Here is a 21708-nt window from a genome sequence, read left to right as displayed (position 1 = left end):
TAAAGTAGGGGACAATTTTGGCCCCTTTATTTCTTGTTAATTAATGAGATGACAAGAAAGGCCCAGGCAGTTTATTGTAAGATTAGTGCTGGCCAAGCTTACTGTAAACCTCGGTCTGCTTCAATATCAGACTGACCAAAGAAAATATTAGTCAGTCCATTAACCCAGGCAAAGCAGCGGGGTTTATCATCTTTTGTTATTCACGAGCAAGGGTTTGAAATTAAGCAAAGTAAGTGAGTCTATGACATCTGTCATTTGTCTCTGGGCATTAAAGAGTTAATTGGCATTTGTACGGCAGTGAGCAGAGTTTGGTACAAATACATAGAGACTCAGAGCTTCATGCTCAGAGCTCTGCTTTGCCAGACCAAAGAGCTACGCAGAGCTTGTAGTATAACTTAACTGCTGCCAACTCTCACCGCTCTAAGGCAAGTATTAATGTCAAGCCACACTTGCAGTATAAGAAGTCCAGTTGTCATTTCAGGAATTATTATATTCTTAATAAGGTGCTCTCTGCCACATAATTCATAGAGAAGGTCAACGTGAACAGGACGCAGAGGAGAGATTGAAATATATTGCTTTATTAGTGGTAACCCCCACAGAGTAATAAGAGATTGCACATTAAGGCTGTAACATTAAAAAGTTCACAAGCAAGTTGTATATTTTTTTCTCGCATTCAACATATTGCATATAAAACTGTTCAGTCTATATTACGGACCAGAAATCACAGTTGGCAGAACCAGTAGATGAAAGCTTAATGTGTTTGTCCTCCATTTCTCTGGCAGCTTTTTTAAATGCAAGCATTAACCCATTTATTACATGTGGCTTAATCCTTCCAATAAATTAGCAGCGATGTCATATGATGCACAGTGTCTGTTCTCTAATGTCGCTGATAGTAATTCCATCAACGCAGGATTAACTGAGTTCAGGGCATGTTTTTCAAGTTCCTACATTTAAAACAAAAAATAAGGATAGGGCTCCCTGAATTAATTGAAAGCACCGCATGGTGTGGAATTAAGCTACACAGATCAAGAAGGTTCAGGTTCAATCCCCAATCAATACTGAGTTGGCTAATCTCAGTAGCGATGACAGTGAGAGTACTGTCATTGTACCTCAGTGCACCTAAGGAGTAGCAGCAGAAAATCCAGTCAGGCTTCTTGCGTTTGGCTGCTTTACATATGTTGGAACGTGCATGTGTGTGGGACACCAGTGAGAATAGGATCAGACTTAGCTGTGTCACCTTTCAATATCCTGCTAACGCTAACCATCCAAGCTCACTACCTGAGGATTACAGAGCCATATGTCAGTATGAGTCAGCAGCATCAGGAGAGGATGGGAGAAAATGGGGGGATGCAAAAATTAATTTTTATTCATGATTGTGGAAATATTAAATCAATTTATGTCACAGCAATAATTGCACCGTGATTTTTTTTTAATACAAATGTGAAGATGGTCATTAAAATGTATAAACACACATGATCTAAACAGAGATACATCATGAAACAGCACAATGAAGCAGTGAGTATCTAAACTCAGGAGATGCTTTGTGTGTGCTTGTGAGGGTTGAAGTGTTTTACTTTTGATTAGTTTGCTTTTCAGTGAATCTGAAATGATGGCCATAGCTGGTCAGCGAGCTTTGTACCCAACGGGGATCTCAAACATGTACCAGATAGAAAGTGTGTTTAATTATACAGATAGATATTCAGAGAAATGACAGCACAAAAGGAAGTGCCACTTTCCTGCCTTTCATTCAAAATTAACAGTTTTGTGCTATTTATCAAATAAATTGAAATAATAGCACCCTGATTTCAATTAGGGGCCTTTGTATGTGGAGCAGGTTTGCACCATGGTGTTACATATCTTTGCATCATTTAAGAAAAAAAATCAAATTTAGACCAATACATCCCTCGTGACAAACCATTTAATCTACTTAAAGCTTCGGGTTGATTTTGTTGTTGAAAACTGAATCATCTACAGAAACACATTAAGAAACTAAGGTTATCGCACAAACAAATGATTTCAACCACACGAATTGAAAGAAAATAGGTAGATCGGAACAGGAATAGCCCATTCAGCCCCTCAAGCTTTTTCCGCCATTCAGTTAGATCATGGTTGATCTGTATCTCAACTCCATTTACCCGCCTTGGTTCCATATCTATTAATACCCTTACCTAACAAAAGTCTATCAATCTCCATTTTGACATTTTCAATTGATCTAGATTCAACAGCTTTTTGGGGAGTGCGTTCCAATTTCCACTACCCTTTGTGTGAAGAAGTGGGTCCCGACAGCACCACTGAACAGTGTAGCTCTGATTTAAAGGCTATGCCTTCTTGTTCTGCACTCCCCCACCAGAGGAAATCATTTCTCTCTATCTAAATGAGGCAGCAGTTGCAAATGTCCTACAAAGTTGATAAGCAACACAAGTTAGAAAACTGATAAATATAATTTTCTGCCTCAACACTTTAGTCCTATCAGTGTGCACACTTTCCCTGTGTGGCTTTCCATTCCTGTAATGCAGTTGATCCTCTCTGACCTGGCCAGATTCTCCAGCCTACCTCCAAAGATGCAGTGCTGTTCTCCCAGGTGCTTTAAGGTGCTGTCACCATCATAGGCAGTCCCTCGAAGCGAGGATGACTTGCTTCCACGCCAAAAAAGGATGAGGTGTTTCAATAATATTCCAGATCCCGAACTACATCTTGAAGGATGGAAGATGCCTGTGCGTGGATTTTTTTAACGTGTGGTGGTCATTGCACACCAGCCACCACACGGGCTTGACAGAGCTAGGTCTTGGTCCAGTGGCAAGGATTATCCAAGACGACTGGAGACCTGCTCTGCTGCATGGACCTAGTGCTATAGTAGAAGGCTGATTAATTGTCTCAAAGTATGATCCAGTAGAATTGAATGGATGCAGCTTGGCTCTTACTGATGTCATAGAGAATAAAAGTGAGATCAAATGGGCAGGAAAGAAAGCTCAGGTAGAACATAACAGACTATTTAGTCCCTCGAGCCTACTCTGCTGCTCTGCATCTCAACTCCATTTACCCGCCTTTGCGACAAAACCCTTGATACCCTTACCTAACATAAATATATCTTTCTCAATCTTGAAAGTTCCAATTGTCCCAGCATCCATAGCCTTTTAGGGGAAGAGAGTTCCAGATTCCTACTACACTTTGTGTGGAAAGAGTGCTTTCTGATCTTGCCCCTGAATGGCCTGGCTCTAAGTTTACAATTATGTCCCCTTGTTCTTGATTCCCCCACACCAGAGAAAATTGTTTATCTGTATCTACCCTATCAGATCCCTTTATCATTTTAAACACCTCGATCAGATCATCCCTCAGCCCCCTATACTCAAGGGAAGATAAGCCAAATTTATGCAACCCGTCCTCATAACTTAACCCACTAAGCCTCTAAAGGTGAAACGGATTATATAACTCATCAGAATAGAAAGCGGAAACAGAAGATGGGAAAGTGGAGTGATAGTTATACAAGAAGCAATTCTAAAAGCAGGCAAATGAAGAAAGATAAGTGGATCGGAAAGAAACATTAAGCACAAGACATGGAAGAGACAGAAGGAGAGATGGAGCAGCAAAGATGTAGAAACAGTAAGGTAGAAGCAAAGAAAATTATTGTTCTTCCTCTGGTGTGGGTTGGTTTGAGATTCCAGAAGCAACAATTGCAAAAAAGATCTCGGGGCAGAATGTTCTTAAATAGACAAATGCCCTGGGCACAGGGTTTCCAATCATCACCTCTTTGCTGCCTCTGTTCACTGTGTACAGCACCTCCTCAGCTACTTCCACGGGGTGAACACCATAGGTCAACTTCCTGAAAAAAACTAAATAGCACAAAACAATGAAAGAAAGAACACGGTTAACGTCTGTCCCAGCCCCATTTCCTCAGATTTACCTATTGTCTCTTCTCCAGTTATTCTCTGATTATTGGCCTTCAACCGAGGTCTCATTTGTTCGTTGGTTCAGGTGGACATTTAAGATCACGTGGCACTATTCAAAGAAGAGCAAGGGACATTCCCCAGTGGCCTGGCCAATATTCTTGGTCAACAGCTGACAGCTCGAAGAAACAATTAGCTGGTTATTCATAATATTGCTATGTATTGGATGTTACTGGACGCAAAAGTCTGCAGTATTTTCTTACATTTCAAAATAATTCATTGTAATTTAAGTACTTTGAGATGATTCTGACACACACGATGTGACACTAAATAAATGTATGCCCTTTTTTCTTTCTAGTTAGGAGGGTTGGTCCATTAGCATTGCAATCAACGGCCAAGAAGTAAAGTATACTCTTCAACTATTATAATACTAAGTTTCCCAAATAAGAATGCCTTAAATTTCCAGGGTTCTGCTAATCAGAGTGTTTGGTTCTGAGAGTTTGCAAATTACATATGAAATAAAGAGGTAAATCATTCTACTTGCAGCAGGTAAGGATATATAGGTTTTTATAGAGTAAAATGTTAGACTTGTATATAACAGGAATAGTTATAGCAGGAAGTTAGGAATTAAATAATAGGGATTTGTTTATACAGTGTATGTTGGGTCTGGGTAAAAGATATCAGTTAATGGACCTGACTTTTGTCTTTTAGGGTTTCCGGGTGCAATTCGTGGCAGGGCGCAAAAGTTAGCGCCGGGATAACATTAGCGACAGAACGAGAAACTTTTGCCGACAGGAAGCTCCGGAGGTGCGTTGGCGTTAAGACCGGCGTTGCGCCACAGACTGTGTATGCCGGAAGCGAAACTCCCGGCGTTAACGGAGGCAGATATTTTGCGTATGAGCTTTTTTTTCCCCCCTTCCACCTTCTGGTTAACGTTCCTGTCACAAACGCTAATGCAGGGCTCAGCAACTTCCTGCGCGTATGCGCATTTAAACCGCCGCACTTCAGCCATTTCAGCAGAGATAGAGGAGGAGGGAAGGCAGCATTGCCAGGCGTTTCAACCAGGAGGCCAATGAATCGTTGGTGGGGGCGGTCGAGAGGAGGTGGGCCGAACTGCATCTTCGGGGGAGGGGATCCTGCTATATTCAAAAGAATCTGGAGGGAGATTGAAGAAGAGGTCTCTACCTCGGACACAGTGGCCGAAAGAAGTTTAACAACCTCACCAGAGTCATAAGAGTGAGTAGCATTTTCATTCATGCACTCCTCCATTACTTCAAGGATAAATCTGAGACACTATGTGATTGTTCTCATGCTTTTGGTGCCTCTTAACACTCTGTGGGTTGCCTCCCTATTTCCAATGGATGATCTACCCGCATTATTAAGATCGCTCATCGCAATGCACTGAAACTGCTCCCATCGCTTTCTGAAAGATCTCATACACACCTCAACTTAGATGACTCCACACTTCAATGACCTCCTGACGAACCACATGCAACATCGAAGGCCATTAAACAGAGGCCCCCAGTACATTCAGACAGTATGGCATAAAGTGCTTTGGTGACTATCTGTGCCACAAGAGCAGATGCACCCTCTGGTAACCATTCCCATTTTCCTCTTTGCAGTCGAAGAAGTCACACAATCAGTGGGAACAGCTGCGGACAGGCGGGGGTCCGCCTGAGACCCTACCACTGAGGGATGTGGAGGAGAGAGTGGCAGGCCTTTGGGTAGTGAGGGTAAGTAAATAGATCATGCCACTCAAGACACTACATTGAGATATCTAACGGAGTAATGGCGGTCATTCAAATGAGCCTGTGCTATGCGACCTTCCTCATCTCACCCTGCCCCCTACTGCTAGCCACTCGTCTGTTGTTTTCTACTTCCAGATAACCAGCCACAGGCACTGCATCCCTTGAGGGAGCCCTCCACGTCACGCCATGGTCTGGAGGAGGAGGAAGAGAAGGAGATGGATGAGTCAGCTCCGGCGCAGCATCCGAGGCCCCCTGCATCACCATCGGGACTCAGCTCTTCGGGGGATGCCGCTCCATTCTCGGGGTTTGAGCAGTGGGAGGCTCCTGTGCCCAATGTCGTGCAACAACGCAATGCTGGGGTGGAATCCCGCAGGCCAGCTCTCCGGAGGTGAGTCTGCAAATTGGTCTGCTAACAGATGGGCAGACATAGAAATGGACCTGGTGGCAATGTCCAGGGACAGTATACAAATCAGCCGTCAGCTCCTTGATGCATTGGGATCCCCGCGAGCACCAACAAGCTCACTGTGACTGTTGCGGAGGCTGCGTCGCAGATTATTGCTGCAAGTTGTGAGTCCAGTGAGGCCATCATTGCCCACACACAGAGGCTGGTGGCCTCGAGCAGTGACACTGGAGTTCCAGAGAATGTGGCGCGTGCACTTGAATACGTTTCAGACTCGGGCGCATCACAGGCACAAGCTCTGCTCCAGCTTGGGCAGGTGATGCAGTCCATGCCTGCCTCCATACTCTCTGCGTTCCCCACGGTCCCACACGGAAGTGACGGTTCCGAAGCAGGCCAGCAAGGTAGGCCTTTACATCGTGCTCTGGATGCTAAGGGCCAGCCCCATCGGCGGCTGAGTGGCTCCAGGGAGATGGGAGGTGCTGGCATTCCTCCGGATGACAGCATTCCGTCTCCCCCCAATCACTCGCCGACCAAGTACCAATGACGGTTGACACCCAAACCACCTGTGACCGGCAACGCCGAGGAAGAGGTGAGCCAGTTGGAAGCCCGGGCCTTTCAGGCGAGGAGCTGGTCCAGTGTGTCCTCAGACACCATCTCCATTGTCTCAGCCCCCAACACAGCAGCCCTCTAGCAGCCTTGCTGCACGCCCTGACACCACATTGAGGAGGAGCAGCAGGCATGGGAGGGGGATGAAGGGAAGGGGGGGCAAAAGATGGTGGCCAACAGCAATGGGGCAGGCAAAAACCTACACTGCAGGATGCAGTCTTTATTTTTGTATTGATGTCACTGCAGGATGCAGTTTTCCTTAGGGTCTTTATGTCACTGCAGGATGCAGATTTTCTGTTAAATGCCTGACTCGGTGAAATCATTGTGGGCTTTGTTGGGGGGGGGGGGGGGGTGGTTAAGAATGTTACATTGTCCATTAAATTTTTCCTTCACCTTAACCCTTGCTGTCTAGTGTCTCATTTGCAGAGTAAGAGGGGGAACAATCAGCATGGTGGAATAGAGCGGCCAAGCAATGCTCAAACCTGCCGTTCAACCTTCAAGCAAAGCGTTCAATGATGGGTTGCCGATGTAAGGCTTTTGCAGCGGCCACATCTCCACCCTGCCTCCCCTGTGCTTTTGGTGGTGCCGGCATGGTTCCTCACCAGGCTTGTCTTCCTCCTCCTCCTGAGGTGGTTCTGCAATCCCCATTGGCAATGCCTGAACCCTCATGATGGCTAAGTTGTGTAACATGCAGCACACCACAGTAAACTCAGGGACCTGCTGAGGGGAGTATTGAAGGCTGCCTCCAGAGTGGTCCAGGCATCGGAAGTGCTGCTTCAGCATGCTAATTGTCTATTCAATGATGTTGCAGGTGGCTGCATCGCTGTCATTGTAATGCTGCTTGGCTTCTGTCTCAGGGTTCCGGAGGGGGGGGTCATGAGCCAGGTGGTGAGGCCGTATCCTTTGTCCCTGATCAGCCAGCTCTGACCTTGTGCTTGTCGCTGGAACATGCGTGAGACACTGCTCTCATGCAAGATGAAAGCATCATGTGTGCTCCCTGGATAGCGGGCATTGACTATCATGATGCGCTAAGTGTGGTCACAGACGAGCTGAACGTTTAGGGAGTGCTTGCAGGGCGACATGCGTGCAGTCAATGGCATCCTGAACCATGGGGAAGCCTGCAAATCGTCCAAAACCTATAGCCTTCTCATTCTGGCTCGCCCTGCTCATTGGGAAGTTTATGAACTCCATCCTGCGTGCGTAGAGTGCCCTTGTGACCTGGCGAATGCAGCAATGTATAGTGTGCTGCGAGATGGAGCATATGTCCCCTGCTGCTGCCTGGAAGGAGCCAGAGGCATAGAAGGCCAGCGCCACAGTCACCTTCACTTCGATGGGCAGTGCAGTCCTGCTGCTGCTGGTGGGCTGTAGGTCTGCCTGTAGGAGCTGGCATATCTCTGTGAGCACTTATTTTCTGAAGTGCAGTCTTCGAATGCACTGCGCATCAGAATTGTGCAGGTAGGATTGATGTTCCCTGTGAACATGTTGCGGGGTAAGGCCTCGTGCCCAAACGTCTGTGACCTCTTCGATTCCGTTGCAAACGATCGACAATAAGCCTTCTTCCAGCTTGAAACCGTCTGGCAATACCAGCCAGGATTACTGGCTCCCGACCTAGCATGGCCCCTTTTGTACTCTCTTACTGACCTTAAAAACAAACGAGAAACTCACATAAAAGTTCCGATTCCAAGTGTGCACAAACACAACATTCCGGTTATAAAAGGGGTCGGGGGGTCTAGTAAGGAGGAGGAACTGAGGGAAATCCTTATTAGCCGGGAAATTGTGTTGGGGAAATTGATGGGATTGAAGGCCGATAAATCCCCAGGGCCTGATGGACTGCATCCCAGAGTACTTAAGGAGGTGGCCTTGGAAATAGTGGATGCGTTGACAGTCATTTTCCAACATTCCATTGACTCTGGATCAGTTCCTATGGAGTGGAGGGTAGCCAATGTAACCCCACTTTTTAAAAAAGGAGGGAGAGAGAAAACAGGGAATTATAGACCGGTCAGCCTGACATCGGTAGTGGGTAAAATGATGGAATCAATTATTAAGGATGTCATAGCAGTGCATTTGGAAAGAGGTGACATGATAGGTCCAAGTCAGCATGGATTTGTGAAAGGGAAATCATGCTTGACAAATCTTCTGGAATTTTTTGAGGATGTTTCCAGTAGAGTGGACAAGGGAGAACCAGTTGATGTGGTATATTTGGACTTTCAGAAGGCGTTCGACAAGGTCCCACACAAGAGATTGATGTGCAAAGTTAGAGCACATGGGATTGGGGGTAGTGTACTGACATGGATTGAGAACTGGTTGTCAGACAGGAAGCAAAGAGTAGGAGTAAATGGGTACTTTTCAGAATGGCAGGCAGTGACTAGTGGGGTACCGCAAGGTTCTGTGCTGGGGCCCCAGCTGTTTACACTGTACATTAATGATTTAGATGAGGGGATTAAATGTAGTATCTCCAAATTTGCGGATGACACTAAGTTGGGTGGCAGTGTGAGCTGCGAGGAGGATGCTGTGAGGCTGCAGAGCGACTTGGATAGGTTAGGTGAGTGGGCAAATGCATGGCAGATGAAGTATAATGTGGATAAATGTGAGGTTATCCACTTTGGTGGTAAAAACAGAGAGACAGACTATTATCTGAATGGTGACAGATTAGGAAAAGGGGAGGTGCAAAGAGACCTGGGTGTCATGGTACATCAGTCATTGAAGGTTGGCATGCAGGTGCAGCAGGCGGTTAAGAAAGCAAATGGCATGTTGGCCTTCATAGCAAGGGGATTTGAGTACAGGGGCAGGGAGGTGTTGCTACAGTTGTACAGGGCATTGGTGAGGCCACACCTGGAGTATTGTGTACAGTTTTGGTCTCCTAACCTGAGGAAGGACATTCTTGCTATTGAGGGAGTGCAGCGAAGGTTCACCAGACTGATTCCCGGGATGGCGGGACTGACCTATCAAGAAAGACTGGATCAACTGGGCTTGTATTCACTGGAGTTCAGAAGAATGAGAGGGGACCTCATAGAAACATTTAAAATTCTGACGGGGTTAGACAGGTTAGATGCAGGAAGAATGTTCCCAATGTTGGGGAAGTCCAGAACCAGGGGTCACAGTCTAAGGATAAGGGGTAAGCCATTTAGGACCGAGATGCGGAGGAACTTCTTCACCCAGAGAGTGGTGAACCTGTGGAATTCTCTACCACAGAAAGTTGTTGAGGCCAATTCACTAAATATATTCAAAAAGGAGTTAGATGAGGTCCTTACTGCTAGGGGGATCAAGGGGTATGGCGAGAAAGCAGGAATGGGGTACTGAAGTTGAATGTTCAGCCATGAACTCATTGAATGGCGGTGCAGGCTAGAAGGGCCGAATGGCCTACTCCTGCACCTATTTTCTATGTTTCTATGTTTCTATGCTCTCAACCGTGGCAGTCAGTCACAACTGCGATATTACATTCTCCAGCATCCCTTTAAACATGGCGCCTGGAGCACCCTGGGGCCATCTGTTTTTTATGGTTGGGTACTGGGCGGACGCTGATTGCACGAACGTTCTGCCCGGGGGCGCGAGCGCGGCATTGCTCGATTGATGTCATCCTGGCGGTCAAAACGGTGGGCGGGGACTAAGATTTTGCGCCACTGCAAAACCGTTGGCAAAACTTCCGGCCGGGCGTTAAATCTTGGGCATCCAGTTTGACGCCCAGAAACACATTTTGCACCCCGCCGAGGCACAAAATGGGGCGCAAATTAACCGAAAATCCAACCCAATGAATCATGTAGGCCCCAAGTCTCAATGCCAGTTCCTAGGCATAAATGCTGATGTGCTTGAAAATCAATACCAAGATATGGGACATGCTACTTTTGATTTGCTGAATTTAGAGATGAATCCAAGGAATTGACCTCGGCTTCAGTGAAATTCCAAAAGAAAATTTAAAACTCAGGTTATCTCAATCACTTTGCAAATCCCCACCAAAAATAAGTTGGTTTCAAGCATCCGGAGACTCAGACACTCCTGTGGGCACGGGATACAATTCAATTAAAGAAATGCTTGTACAGACAGATTTATTTTTTCTTTTTCAAGATCTTTAGGGACCGAAATTGCCCCTTGGCCTATTTGGGGGCGGTAAACTTCTGGGCCAGAGTCAGATATAGCTCGGGGCAGAAATCCCGCCCCCGGCGTAGAATTGCCCTTTAGCGCCCCTCAAACGAGACGGAGCGCTGTCTCAGACACTCCACCTCATTGGCAGGGCGCTCCCGAGGCGTCAGCGCTGCGCTGAGGTCAGCACTCCGCAGCTGCTCCGCGTTGCGCTAACACGCTTCGAAGCCCCTCCCCTTCATTTAAAGTGGAGGGCCGCTGCGGATTCTGCATGGCCCTTTCGTAGCCACCAGGGACAATATCGACCGGGCCAGCAGCCTGGTACGCAAAGGGGAGTGCCGGGCTGCATGACGGTGGCCCGGTCGAGGCGAGGGTTGCCATTGTTGGTCGGCGGAAAAGTCGGCCGTCGGAAAAACAATGGCAACCCGGAGCGCACACGGTCTCCCTTTTAAGGGGTGCCCCGGCGAATGTTGGCACCCCGCGAAGTGGGCGCGGACAACGGCCTGCACCAACCTCGCGTTCCTCACGCCAATTTCCCCCACGGGGCACAATGGGGTCGGCGCACACGGCAATGACATAATCGGCGAGTGTGCGCTGTCCCGGGGTGCAAACTGCAAAGCGCCCCCAATATCTTGGAGCAATTTTGCCCCAGGTGCCACCCACGCCCGCCCCCAGGTGAAAAGGCAATTGCGCCGTGTTAACCCCTACCAGTGGCACTAACAGGGTGCAAAAAAGGGGCAATTTTGACCCCTTAAGAGTTCAGAACTAGTGAACAAATATGGTGATTCTTACATTTCCAAATGTTGGCCTCCCAATTCCCAGCCTCTGGCATTTGGTGATAAGAGCGAATGAACGTTGGGCTCACGGTGCTGACGGTGATTCCAAATTCTGCAACTTCAGCCCTCAGGCAATCGAAAAACGCTTGTATCGCATGTTTAGAAGCAGCATCTATAAGGGGAAAAATATACAGTAAGAATGTAAGTTTGTGGTTTATTGTATATTTTAACGGGAAAGCCATTAATTCCAAATTACACTGTGCTTTTAGTATCCATTCCCTCTACAAATCGTGTAACATTCAGGAAAATAATAGATGATCATTCATGATGTTTATCACAGTAAGCTGGATGAAGTGCAGCTTTATATGGGAAGGAATGTGGTACCACGCATGCATGAAGAATTACTCTGCTAAGCTGCTTCTGTGTCTCTTCAACAACAACAACAATTTGTATTTATATAGCGCCTTTAACACTGTAAAACATCCCAAGGCACTTTGCAGAAGCGTTATAATTTGACACCGAGCCACATAAGGAGAAATTAGAGTAGATGACCAAAAGCTTGGTCAAAGAGGTAGGTTTTAAGGAGCGTCTTAAAGGAAGAAAGAGAGGCGGAGAGGTTTAGGGAGGGAATTCCAGAGCTTACGGCCTTGGCAGCCGAAGGCACGGCCGCCAATGGTTGAGCGTTTAAAATCAGGGATGCTCAAGAGGCTAGAATTAGAGGAGCACAGATATCTCATGGGTTGTGGGGCTGGAAGAGATTACAGTGATAGGGAGGGGCGAGGCCACGGAGGGACTTGAAAACAAGGCTATTAAGTCTAATTAAATAAAAACAGAAAATGCGGGAAATACTCAGCAGGTCAAGCAGCATCTGTGGAGAGAGACACCAAGTTAGCGTTTCAGGTCGATGACCTTTCGTCAGAACTATTGACTCAATTTTCCCCAATGCCGTTTTTTGACGTATTGCCAGAGTTACGCCTGTTTTTCTTGGTCCAAATTACTCCCCAAAAAAGTACCAAGTTTCCCCATTCTATTTTTTGAAATTAGCGCTGTGCAGCCTGTCCTGTAGCCTCGGGGGGTGGAGTCTGCTGTCTGCACCAAAAAACGATGTCGCCCCTTCTGCGCATGCGCGAAAATAAAAGGACGTTTTTTCAGTGACTGCTATGGGCGCGCATGCCCAGTACAGCTCCCGGTCTGCATTCAGCCATTTTTAAAGAGCCAGTTGTGTGAGAGAACTTTAATTCTCATTGGAAAAATCAGAGCTGCAATACAAGATGCAACATGGCTCAAGGACCAAGAATTTCTTACAGGACGAAGTGGAGGCACTGGTTACTGTGATTGAGGTCAGATGGCATGAGCTGGACACCAGCAGAGGTCACATAAAAGTTCCACCGAAAGAAATAAAGAAACGCTGGAACCAACTTGCAGAAGATTACTGTGCAATGGTGACCACCCCGAGGTCTGGAGGCCAGTGCAAAAAGAAGTGACAGGACCTTGGTCAAGTAGTTAGAGTAAGTAATATTTTCATTTTACAATCAAATTGCAATTGTAAATGTGACCATCTGTATATGTCCCACCCAGCAGAAAGACACCCTCTCTAAAAAGTTACATTTTCACCTTTGCAGAGGAAGGTGGCACACAACAAATAAGAAAGAACTCGAACAGGAGCAGGCCCGGCAAATCTGCACCCACTGACACCCTTGGAAGAGAGGGTTGTTGCTTTGATGGGTCCTGCCTGGAGAAAAGCAACCACCACTGTACAAGCTGGGCCCACACTCGAGGGAGAGGGTAAGTCCTGCAAATTCCACAGTCTGGCTTTGTTAAATGTTAAGTACTGCGCCGGCTAGCCATGCTTCAGTTCATGGAGATGTCTCCATCAGCTACGCTTCGATTGATGCAATGTGCTATCATTCATCGTGGTCCTTCAAATGAGCCTGCTGCCTGCACTGTGTGAGCCTACTCATGCCACCCACCCTGCGCCCTCCTCTGCTGCCAACCATTTGTCTGTTCTGTTATATTTTGCAGAACTTGAGGCTGAAGCCGATGCAGAAAAAGATGAAGAAGAAGACGCGGACGAGCCTGAAGAGGAGAACATCTTCCAATCCCACCTTCCAGACCAAGAGCATGGGGGTGAGGGGGATGGGGAGATGATGGATGAAGCCCACACTGTTGTACTCACTCTGGAGGAGGTGCAGGTGGCGCCCATTGAGCTGCCAGCCCCTTTCCTGAGTGGTACGAGTGTTGGTGGGACATTCCATGGTTTCCCACCGTCCGAGGCTGGGGATTCCAGTGTTATTATTGTTGTTACTGTTGTAACTGTTCTCAAATGAAAAGTTTTTTGTAAGTTATGTAAATTTACAAGTTTAGAAATTTATAAGTGATCTTAACTGAAAACTTTAAAGGTTGATTCAAGAATATTTTTGTTAAAGTTAAGTTAAGTACAAACAAATGTTTGTTAAACTTTTAAATAAAATATACCTCACATTATAACTGAATTATTTCCATTTGTTCCATTACTAACACAACTTTTTGAAGTAAACAAGATTAATTTACATTATTTGTTCCATTATCAACACAACTTTTTGAAGTAAAGAAGAATCATTTCCATTATTTGTTCCATTAACACAGCACAACATTATGGAACAGGTCCAAACAGTAAACATGGTCCATTTGGAATAGTTGCCGCTAAGCCTTCAGGCAGCAAAGTGTTCATGGATGAGCTGCTGGCACAAAGCTCTGCAATTGTTAAAGGGGCACGACGGCCCACCCTCCTCAGCCATCATGCTTCGGGTTCAGGTAGTTGCATGGCTTCCTCGTCCTCCTCCTCGTCACCTGCATCTTCCTCATCCTCATCAGCCACTCTCACCTCAGGTGGGCCTTCTACTATCAGCTGCTGCTGTCTTATGATGGCTAAGTTATACAGCATGCAGCACACAAGCATTGCAAGTAGCTTCCGGAATGGTCCAGGCATCGGAAACGCTGTTTCAAAATGCCAATGGTCCTCCCTATTATGCTACCCATCGCAATATGCAACATGTTGTATTCCCGGTCAACTCCCGTCAGGGTTATGCGTAGGGGCGTCATGAGCCAGGTGGCGAGGCCATACCCTTTGTCTCCCAGTAGCCAGCTTTGCACTTTTGGCTGCTGCTGAAACATGGCAGATATAACGCTCTCGCGTAGGATGAACGCATCATGGGTGCTCCCAGAGTATCTTGCATCAACTGACATGATGCGATGCATGTCGTCACACACGAGCTGCACATTAATGGAGTGGAAGCCTTTTCTGTTCCTGTACAGCTCGGAATCCTCCAAAGGTGCTCGCAAGGCGATGTGGGTACAATCAATGCAGCCCTATACCTTTGGGAAGCCAGCAATCCTGGCGAAGCCCACAGCCCTTTCACGCATTTCCTGGGCAGTCATGGGGAACTTCATGTAATCATTCCTCCAGACATATAGTGCAGCAGTCACCTGCCGAATGCAGATATGTGTTGCATGTTGAGAAATGACACACACATCCCTAGTTGTAGCCTGGAACGATTCAGATGCATAGAATGAAAGTGCAGCTGTAACCTTCACTTCAACTGGCAAAGCAGTCCTCCTGATGCTTCTAGGTTGCAGGTCTGCTTTTACTAACTCACAGATCTCGGTTACAACTTCTTTGCAGAAACGCAGCTTTCTGACACAGTCTGCATCACTCAGGTGCAGGTACAAATGCCTGTCTCGATATACCCAACATGGGTAAGGCCTCCTGCCCATCATCCTACGTGCTCTGAGATTCCTCATGCGATGACGTCGAATCAATTGTCTCCTCCGCAGCACCATCATGCAGAAAGCTTGCACATGGTATGGCATTGTCAGTATTGCCCCATGATTAAAGTGTACCTTTGCAAGAAGCTCAAAACAGCAGGCAGGACAAGGTTCTTTGTTCTCTCTTCCCAAGGTTGACGCCCTAGTATGGACCACACCCAGATCTGAGCATGCGCAATAGGCTTGCTTAGATCAGGAACCACCCCTTGCCCCCCACCCCCACCCCACCAGTCTTCATTTGATGCATAGTATAAGGCTGCTCATGCCTTCTGTTCACCTTCCACAGCTCCCCCACGCCACCCCCTGCCCGCGGCTTCTTTTCAAGCCGAGCCCGTAGCCCTTGTGTCCGGGCGAGGGACCGAATATGTTGGCCAACGCTCCAACCCTCGATCCTGGTTTGGAGATGTTCGGTGGTGGCGTGTCAGTTTTAAAACAACGAAAACTTAAAGAATTCCATTAAACTTCCATTTCCTGCGTTTTAAGTTTTAAAAATTTAAGCTTGATTTATGGATATTTATGTGTTCTTAACTCCCTCCAAAACTTCGCATAAAAACAATGGCGTCTTTCTGCGCCAATTTTTTAATGTGTGCTGGTTTTTCTGAAGTGCCCAGAAGGTTTTTCGGGAGTGGTCACATATGGCGTCCTAGGAGAAATTTAAATTGGCCGAACTTACATAATTGTGAAAAACTGGCGCAAACATCAGGTTACACCCCCTATGATGTAAAAAAACTTTAAAAATCATAACTAACTAAGTTACGCTGGCACACAAAGATTGGGGAAACTTGGATTTTTTAAATTTAGGCCAAAAAACGGCACAGATCACTGGGGAAAATTGAGCCCATTAAGTCTACTTGTTAAGTAAACACAGGTTATTTAATTGTTGATTTGGTCAGCAACGTTGCAGATGGAACGTGCTTCAGGCTGGAGGTTAGAAGCGCAGGATGGAAGCACCCCCCAGTTTAAGAATGTTTCGCATGTGTAACGAAGCGTGCTGCCCCGAGTGTGACAACTGCACGGGCTGACATACCTTCTTTAGTATATTAATAGATATGTCAATCGGAGTCTGTGTAAAACTTACAGGCTGCACGGAGTGGAAGTCCTAATTTTCCCTGGATGCTGTTGACTAACACAATCTGACCATTGTGCCTCGAGATCATCGAGGGGAGAAGTTCTGTGAAGGGGAAGAAAATGTTGTTCATTTAACTAAAAATCAGTATTAAAATTATTGCAAACCCATGCATCTCTTGTGATGTTGTGCATGGATACAATTTTAAGCATTGAATTAAATTACCTTGACTTTACTCCCTGTGAGCAGAGCTCCCCTGCGGGAGTGCAGGATCACGGAATTACCTTATCTCCTCATGGAATAAATTACCATCTTATTCTAACCTGGTGGTCTGTATCATACCCCTGCTTTTAATTTTGCGATTTTCATATTAAAAATGTCAACCAGGGTAATTCACTCAATGGTTTTCTATATCCAAGGGATCATCTTCTTTAGCCTGAAATTCAGATTTCCTGCATCCGCAGTATTTTGCTTTTGTTAACTTTAACTTTAACTTTAACCTCCCAGGTGTCCCTGACAAAGAGAAACATAGAAACATAGAACATAGAAAATAGGTGCAGGAGTAGGCCATTCAGCCCTTCGAGCCTGCACCACCATTCAATAAGATCATGGTTGATCATTCACCTCAGTACCCCTTTCCTGCTTTCTCTCCATACCCCTTGATCCCCCTAGCCGTAAGGGCCATATCTAACTCCCTCTTGTATATATCCAATGAACTGGCATCATCAACTCTCTGCGGTAGGGAATTCCACAGGTTCACAACTCTGAGTGAAGAAGTTTCTCCTCATCTCAGTCCTAAATGGCCTACCCAGTCGGCGAGGAGGTGCGTCGGAGAGGCAGTCGGGAGTCCGTTGGAGAGGCCTATAAAAGGTACAGCAGGGAGAGTACACCATCTCCTTTCCTGTACACTCTGTACTGCCTGATAAAGTGCAACATCCCCACCGACACCTGGGAGTCCCTGGCCAAAGACCGCCCTAAGTGGAGGAAGTGCATCCGGGAGGGTGCTGAGCACCTCGAGTCTTGTCGCGAGAGCATGCAGAAACCAAGCGCAGGCAGCGGAAGGAGCGTGCGGCAAACCAGACTCCTTCAACCACTGTCTGTCCCACCTGTGACAAAGACTGTAATTCCCGTATTGGGCTATTCAGTCATCTGAGAACTCACTTTGAGTGGAAACAAGTCTTCCTCGATTTCGAAGGACTGCCTATGATGATGATGATCCTTGAATGTTGTATTGATTACCATCTTCCAGGGTTAACCATGTTGCTGATAGCCCTACAACATAATTTTTTACTGCCTCAAAGGCCTATAGTTTGGGCACCTCATTTCTAATGTTTTTCGCGTTCATGTAACTTATGACACTTATTATCAATTTACCTCCTTTTCTAGCCCCAAGACTCTGCCTGTTACCGGGAACTGGTTCCACTATTTCTCTCTGAATGACTGTGTCCATACCCATCGGTTGACTAACATCATGATATCCAGTTTCCTCGCTGTCCTCCATCCCCCCATCTGGTTCAAATGATTCTCCAATAGCTGCCTCAATGTTCCATGCATGTCTCCTGCCCTTTATTGGTCCAGCTCGTTTCTATTATGTCCTTTTCGTCCTGAAAACAGTGGCAGTTATTTATGAAAGTTAAGTGTGCTACCAATTCCCCAACTTGCAAGTATTTCTTTTCATCCTGTAAGAAAATCTTGCTTGTGTCCCCCCACGGGCAGTGAGCATTCGGCTATTGCTTACCTTTAGTCAGCGAAATTGGTCCAAAATAGTTTGCATCCATTATCTTCTTGTCCATTTCGAAAGGGACATTGAGAGCACCTCCTTTAACTTTCAGACTGCTGTTGTTAATTAGCACATCCACACACCCATAGGAATCGAGGATTTCCGTAGCTTTCTCAGGGATGCTCTCTGTTTCACTTAGATCCAGAAGCACAAGCTTTGGACTGAACGTCTACAAAAAAAGTCACCAATAAATCTTTTAAATGTTGCAGTTACATTCTAGAACATTGACAGTTTATCTCTTTGGTCAAAATGGATTGAATGTAAAAATGGCATAAAATACAAAATATATAAGTTGATTTTCATTCCATATTAGAGACAAAGGACAAATTACTGCAGCCAACTGCTTTCTGGTAGGAAAGCAAATGATATGTTAGTCTTTATTACAAAAGGGTTGGAGTATAAGAATAAAAAAGTCTTACTGAAATTATATTGGGCCTTGATGAGACCACAGCTGGAGTACTGTGTACAGTTTTGGTCTCCTTTACCTAAGGAATGATATACATACCATTGAGGGAGTGCAATGAAGGTTCCCCAGTCTGATTCCTGAGATGGGGGGATTATTCTATGAGGAGAGATTGAGGCGAATAGGCCTATATTCTCTCGAATTTAGAAGAACGAGAGATGATCTCATTGAAACATATAAAATTCTTACAGGGCTTGACGGGGTAGATGCTGGGAGGATGTTTCCTCTGGCTGAGGAGTCTAGAACACAGGGACATAGTCTCAGAATAAGGGTTGGCCATTTAGGACTGAGATGAGGAAAAATTTCTTAACTCAGAGGGTGGTGAATCTTTGGAATTCTCTACCCCAGAGAACTGTGGATGCTCAGTCGGGCATATTCAAGACAGAGATCTATAGATTTTTGGATAACGTGGGAAAGTGGAGATGAGTTAGAAGATCAGCCATGATCTTATTGAATGGCGGAGCAGGCTCAAAGGGCCGAATGGCCTACTCCTGCTCCTATTTTTTATGTTCTTATAAATATATTTTATTGCCTTTTTTAATTTATTTTTCTCCTCCAATTATCGGTCATTCCTTATTCCCACACAGGTAGCAATACCGACCAGGGAAGCTCCCAAGCCCGTCAACTCCCCCACCTAGGGGGACAAGGGTAGCAGGTGCATGGGAACACCATCACCTCCAAATATCCCCTCCAAGTCACACACCACCCTGACCTAGACATACATCACCGTTCCTACATGATCACTAGGTCAAAGTCCTCGAACTCCCTACCCAACAGCATTGTGGAAGTTCCTTCACCATATGGAGTGCAGCGGCACTGGGAGAATGCTCTCCTTCACCTTCTCGAGGGCAGTAGGGGTGGCCAATAAATGCTGGCCTTGCTAGCTACGGCCATATCCTGAGAATTTTTTTTAAAGTACTGACACAAATGCAGATTAGTACCTGGTTACAAAGAACACACACAGGAATGTAGTACAAGTATGCTAATTGTCCATGCATGTACATTGTTGGCCTGAATTTCTACCCTGCAAACTTCTAGCTTTATAAAAGGCGTACTTTATATATAAGTTCTAGCCCTTCTTGATTTACCACAATTTTTTTTCCTGCTATTTTCAACCTTGATGGTGTCCTGTGTGATGGGCTTACCCCTTCACCAAGGTTTCTGAATTATTTTTTAAATTAGTTTAAAGTTGGGAAGTTAAAACAGTGCAACTTATGAATAGTTGCTCATACTATGTAAATTATATCCTTCAGATCATCTGCCAATGAAAGAAAGACTTGCATTTATATAGTGCCTTTTACGACCACCAGACGTCTCAAAGCACTTTACAGACAATGAAGTACTTTTGGAATGTAGTCACTGTTGTAATGTGGGAAATGCGGCAGTAAACAAGCTCCCACAAACAGCAATGTGATAATGACCAGATCATCTGTTTTTGTTATGTTGATTGAGGGATAAATATTGACCAGGACACCGGGGATAGCTCTCCTGCTCTTCTTCGAAATAGTGCCATGGGAACTTTTACGTCCACGTGAGTGAGCAGATGGGGCCTCGGTTTAACATCTCATCCGAAAGATGGCACCTCTGACAGTGCAGCACTCCCTCAGCACTGCACTGGACTGTCAGCCTAGATTCATGTGCTCAAGTTCCTGGAATGGGACTTGAACCCACAAATTTCTGACTTGGGGGCTACCTTCTTTTCCTTTCACTGTTATAGATATCCTAGCCAAGACTGATTAAAGTATGCCTTCGAGGAACAGTCCGAATCAGTCGAGCCCGGGATTTAGACATCGCTCCTGGTTGGGAAGTCCATTTTTACTGTACTGCATGACTTTTGCCTTGAAGCCATCACTCATGATTACATTTGTATAGATTGGCAAACTGACCCGTTGCACAACCACAACATCAAAAGGATAACCAGTAGTTTACATTCACCACCCTTTAAAGTCTTGATAATGTAAGGAGAAAAGTGACAGGAGAAAATGGTATTATTTTTCAATGTCAACTCCATAAATTTGTTTAAAATATGTGCTGAAACTGTCGGGAAGAAATACATTTCTAAAAAAAAATTACTCACCCGACTAGGGTCTGCAACATCAATTAGAGCCTCTTGCAGGGCTTCTAACTTTTCCCAGTCATTGCCACACAAGACCACTCGACCTCCTCCACTGTGAAATACTCTGGAACATTCTGTTGAGCATTAAATTAAGCATAAGGTGGCGTTAAATTGAAGTAGACTTGAACTCTGTTTAAGTTTTTTAGTCCAATGTAAAGAGCCATTTCTATTTGTTACGATATAATATTTTGTTCCCAAGCTGTGTTACTGGGCAATATTCTTTTTAGGGGCATAGTTTGACCCCCCCAATAGTGGAATAGCCCATTGGCAGATGAAGAATAGCCACTTGGGTGAAGTACATGTGGGAACCAGCCAGTGTCTTGAATGACATAGAAATTACAAGATGGAAATAGGCCATTCGGCCCAACTAGTCCATGTTGGTGTTTCTCTTCCGCATGAGCAGTAGTCGTAATCCCATGTGGTGCCAGCCTTGGCTCATTGGATAGCACTCTCACCTCTGAGTCAGAAGTTTGTGGGTGCAAGTCCTACTCCAGGGACTTGCTTAGAATTGCATCGAGTCTACAGCACAGAAACAGGCCATGTGGACCAACTGGTCTATGCCAGTGTTTGTGCTCCACACAAGCCTCCTCCCATCCCTCTTTATCTAACCCTATCAACAAATCCTTCTATTCCTTTCTCCCCCATGTGCTTATCTAGCTTCCCCTTAAATGCATCAGTGCTATTCACCTCAACTACTCCTTGTGTTGGCAAGTTCCACATTCTTACCATTCTTTAGGTAAATAAGTTTCTCCTGAATTCCCGATTGGATTTATTGGTGATTATCTTATATTGGTGACCTCTACCTTTGGTCGCCCCCCACAGTGGAAACATCTTCTTTACGTCTACCTATCAATCCCTTTCATAATCTTAAAGACCTTTATGTACCATGTGGGAAATCAGGGACGCCTCCAGACCAATATGTCAAAGAACCAACCAGAAAGCTGGCCATCCTACACTGGGTGATGTGTAATGAGAAGGGACTAATTAG

General features: G+C 45.7%; 1 protein-coding gene across 4 annotated transcripts in view; it reads right to left on the bottom strand.

The window, feature by feature from the left end:
* Positions 1–578: 578 nt before the first annotated feature.
* dhrs7cb (dehydrogenase/reductase (SDR family) member 7Cb) overlaps positions 579–21708 on the bottom strand; it is a 110257-nt gene continuing 89127 nt past the window's right edge. For 3 of the 4 annotated variants that reach the window (XM_070857524.1, XM_070857523.1, XM_070857526.1), the window contains 6 exons: positions 20682–20794; positions 18100–18310; positions 16374–16466; positions 11508–11663; positions 3745–3830; positions 579–944 (listed from right to left, as the gene is read on the bottom strand). In XM_070857524.1, coding sequence (XP_070713625.1) covers positions 813–944; positions 3745–3830; positions 11508–11663; positions 16374–16466; positions 18100–18310; positions 20682–20794 — 791 coding nt within the window. In that variant the 3' untranslated portion in view covers positions 579–812. Of the gene's footprint in view, positions 3831–11507; positions 11664–16373; positions 16467–18099; positions 18311–20681; positions 20795–21708 lie in introns of all 4 variants that reach the window. The other variant, XM_070857525.1, reaches the window with a different exon arrangement.

The sequence above is a fragment of the Pristiophorus japonicus genome, chromosome 16 (genome assembly GCF_044704955.1).
Source record: "Pristiophorus japonicus isolate sPriJap1 chromosome 16, sPriJap1.hap1, whole genome shotgun sequence".
NCBI lineage: Eukaryota > Metazoa > Chordata > Chondrichthyes > Pristiophoridae > Pristiophorus > Pristiophorus japonicus.
Note: the sequence above shows the minus strand (reverse complement) of the source record. Positions and strands in the feature narration are given on the sequence as shown.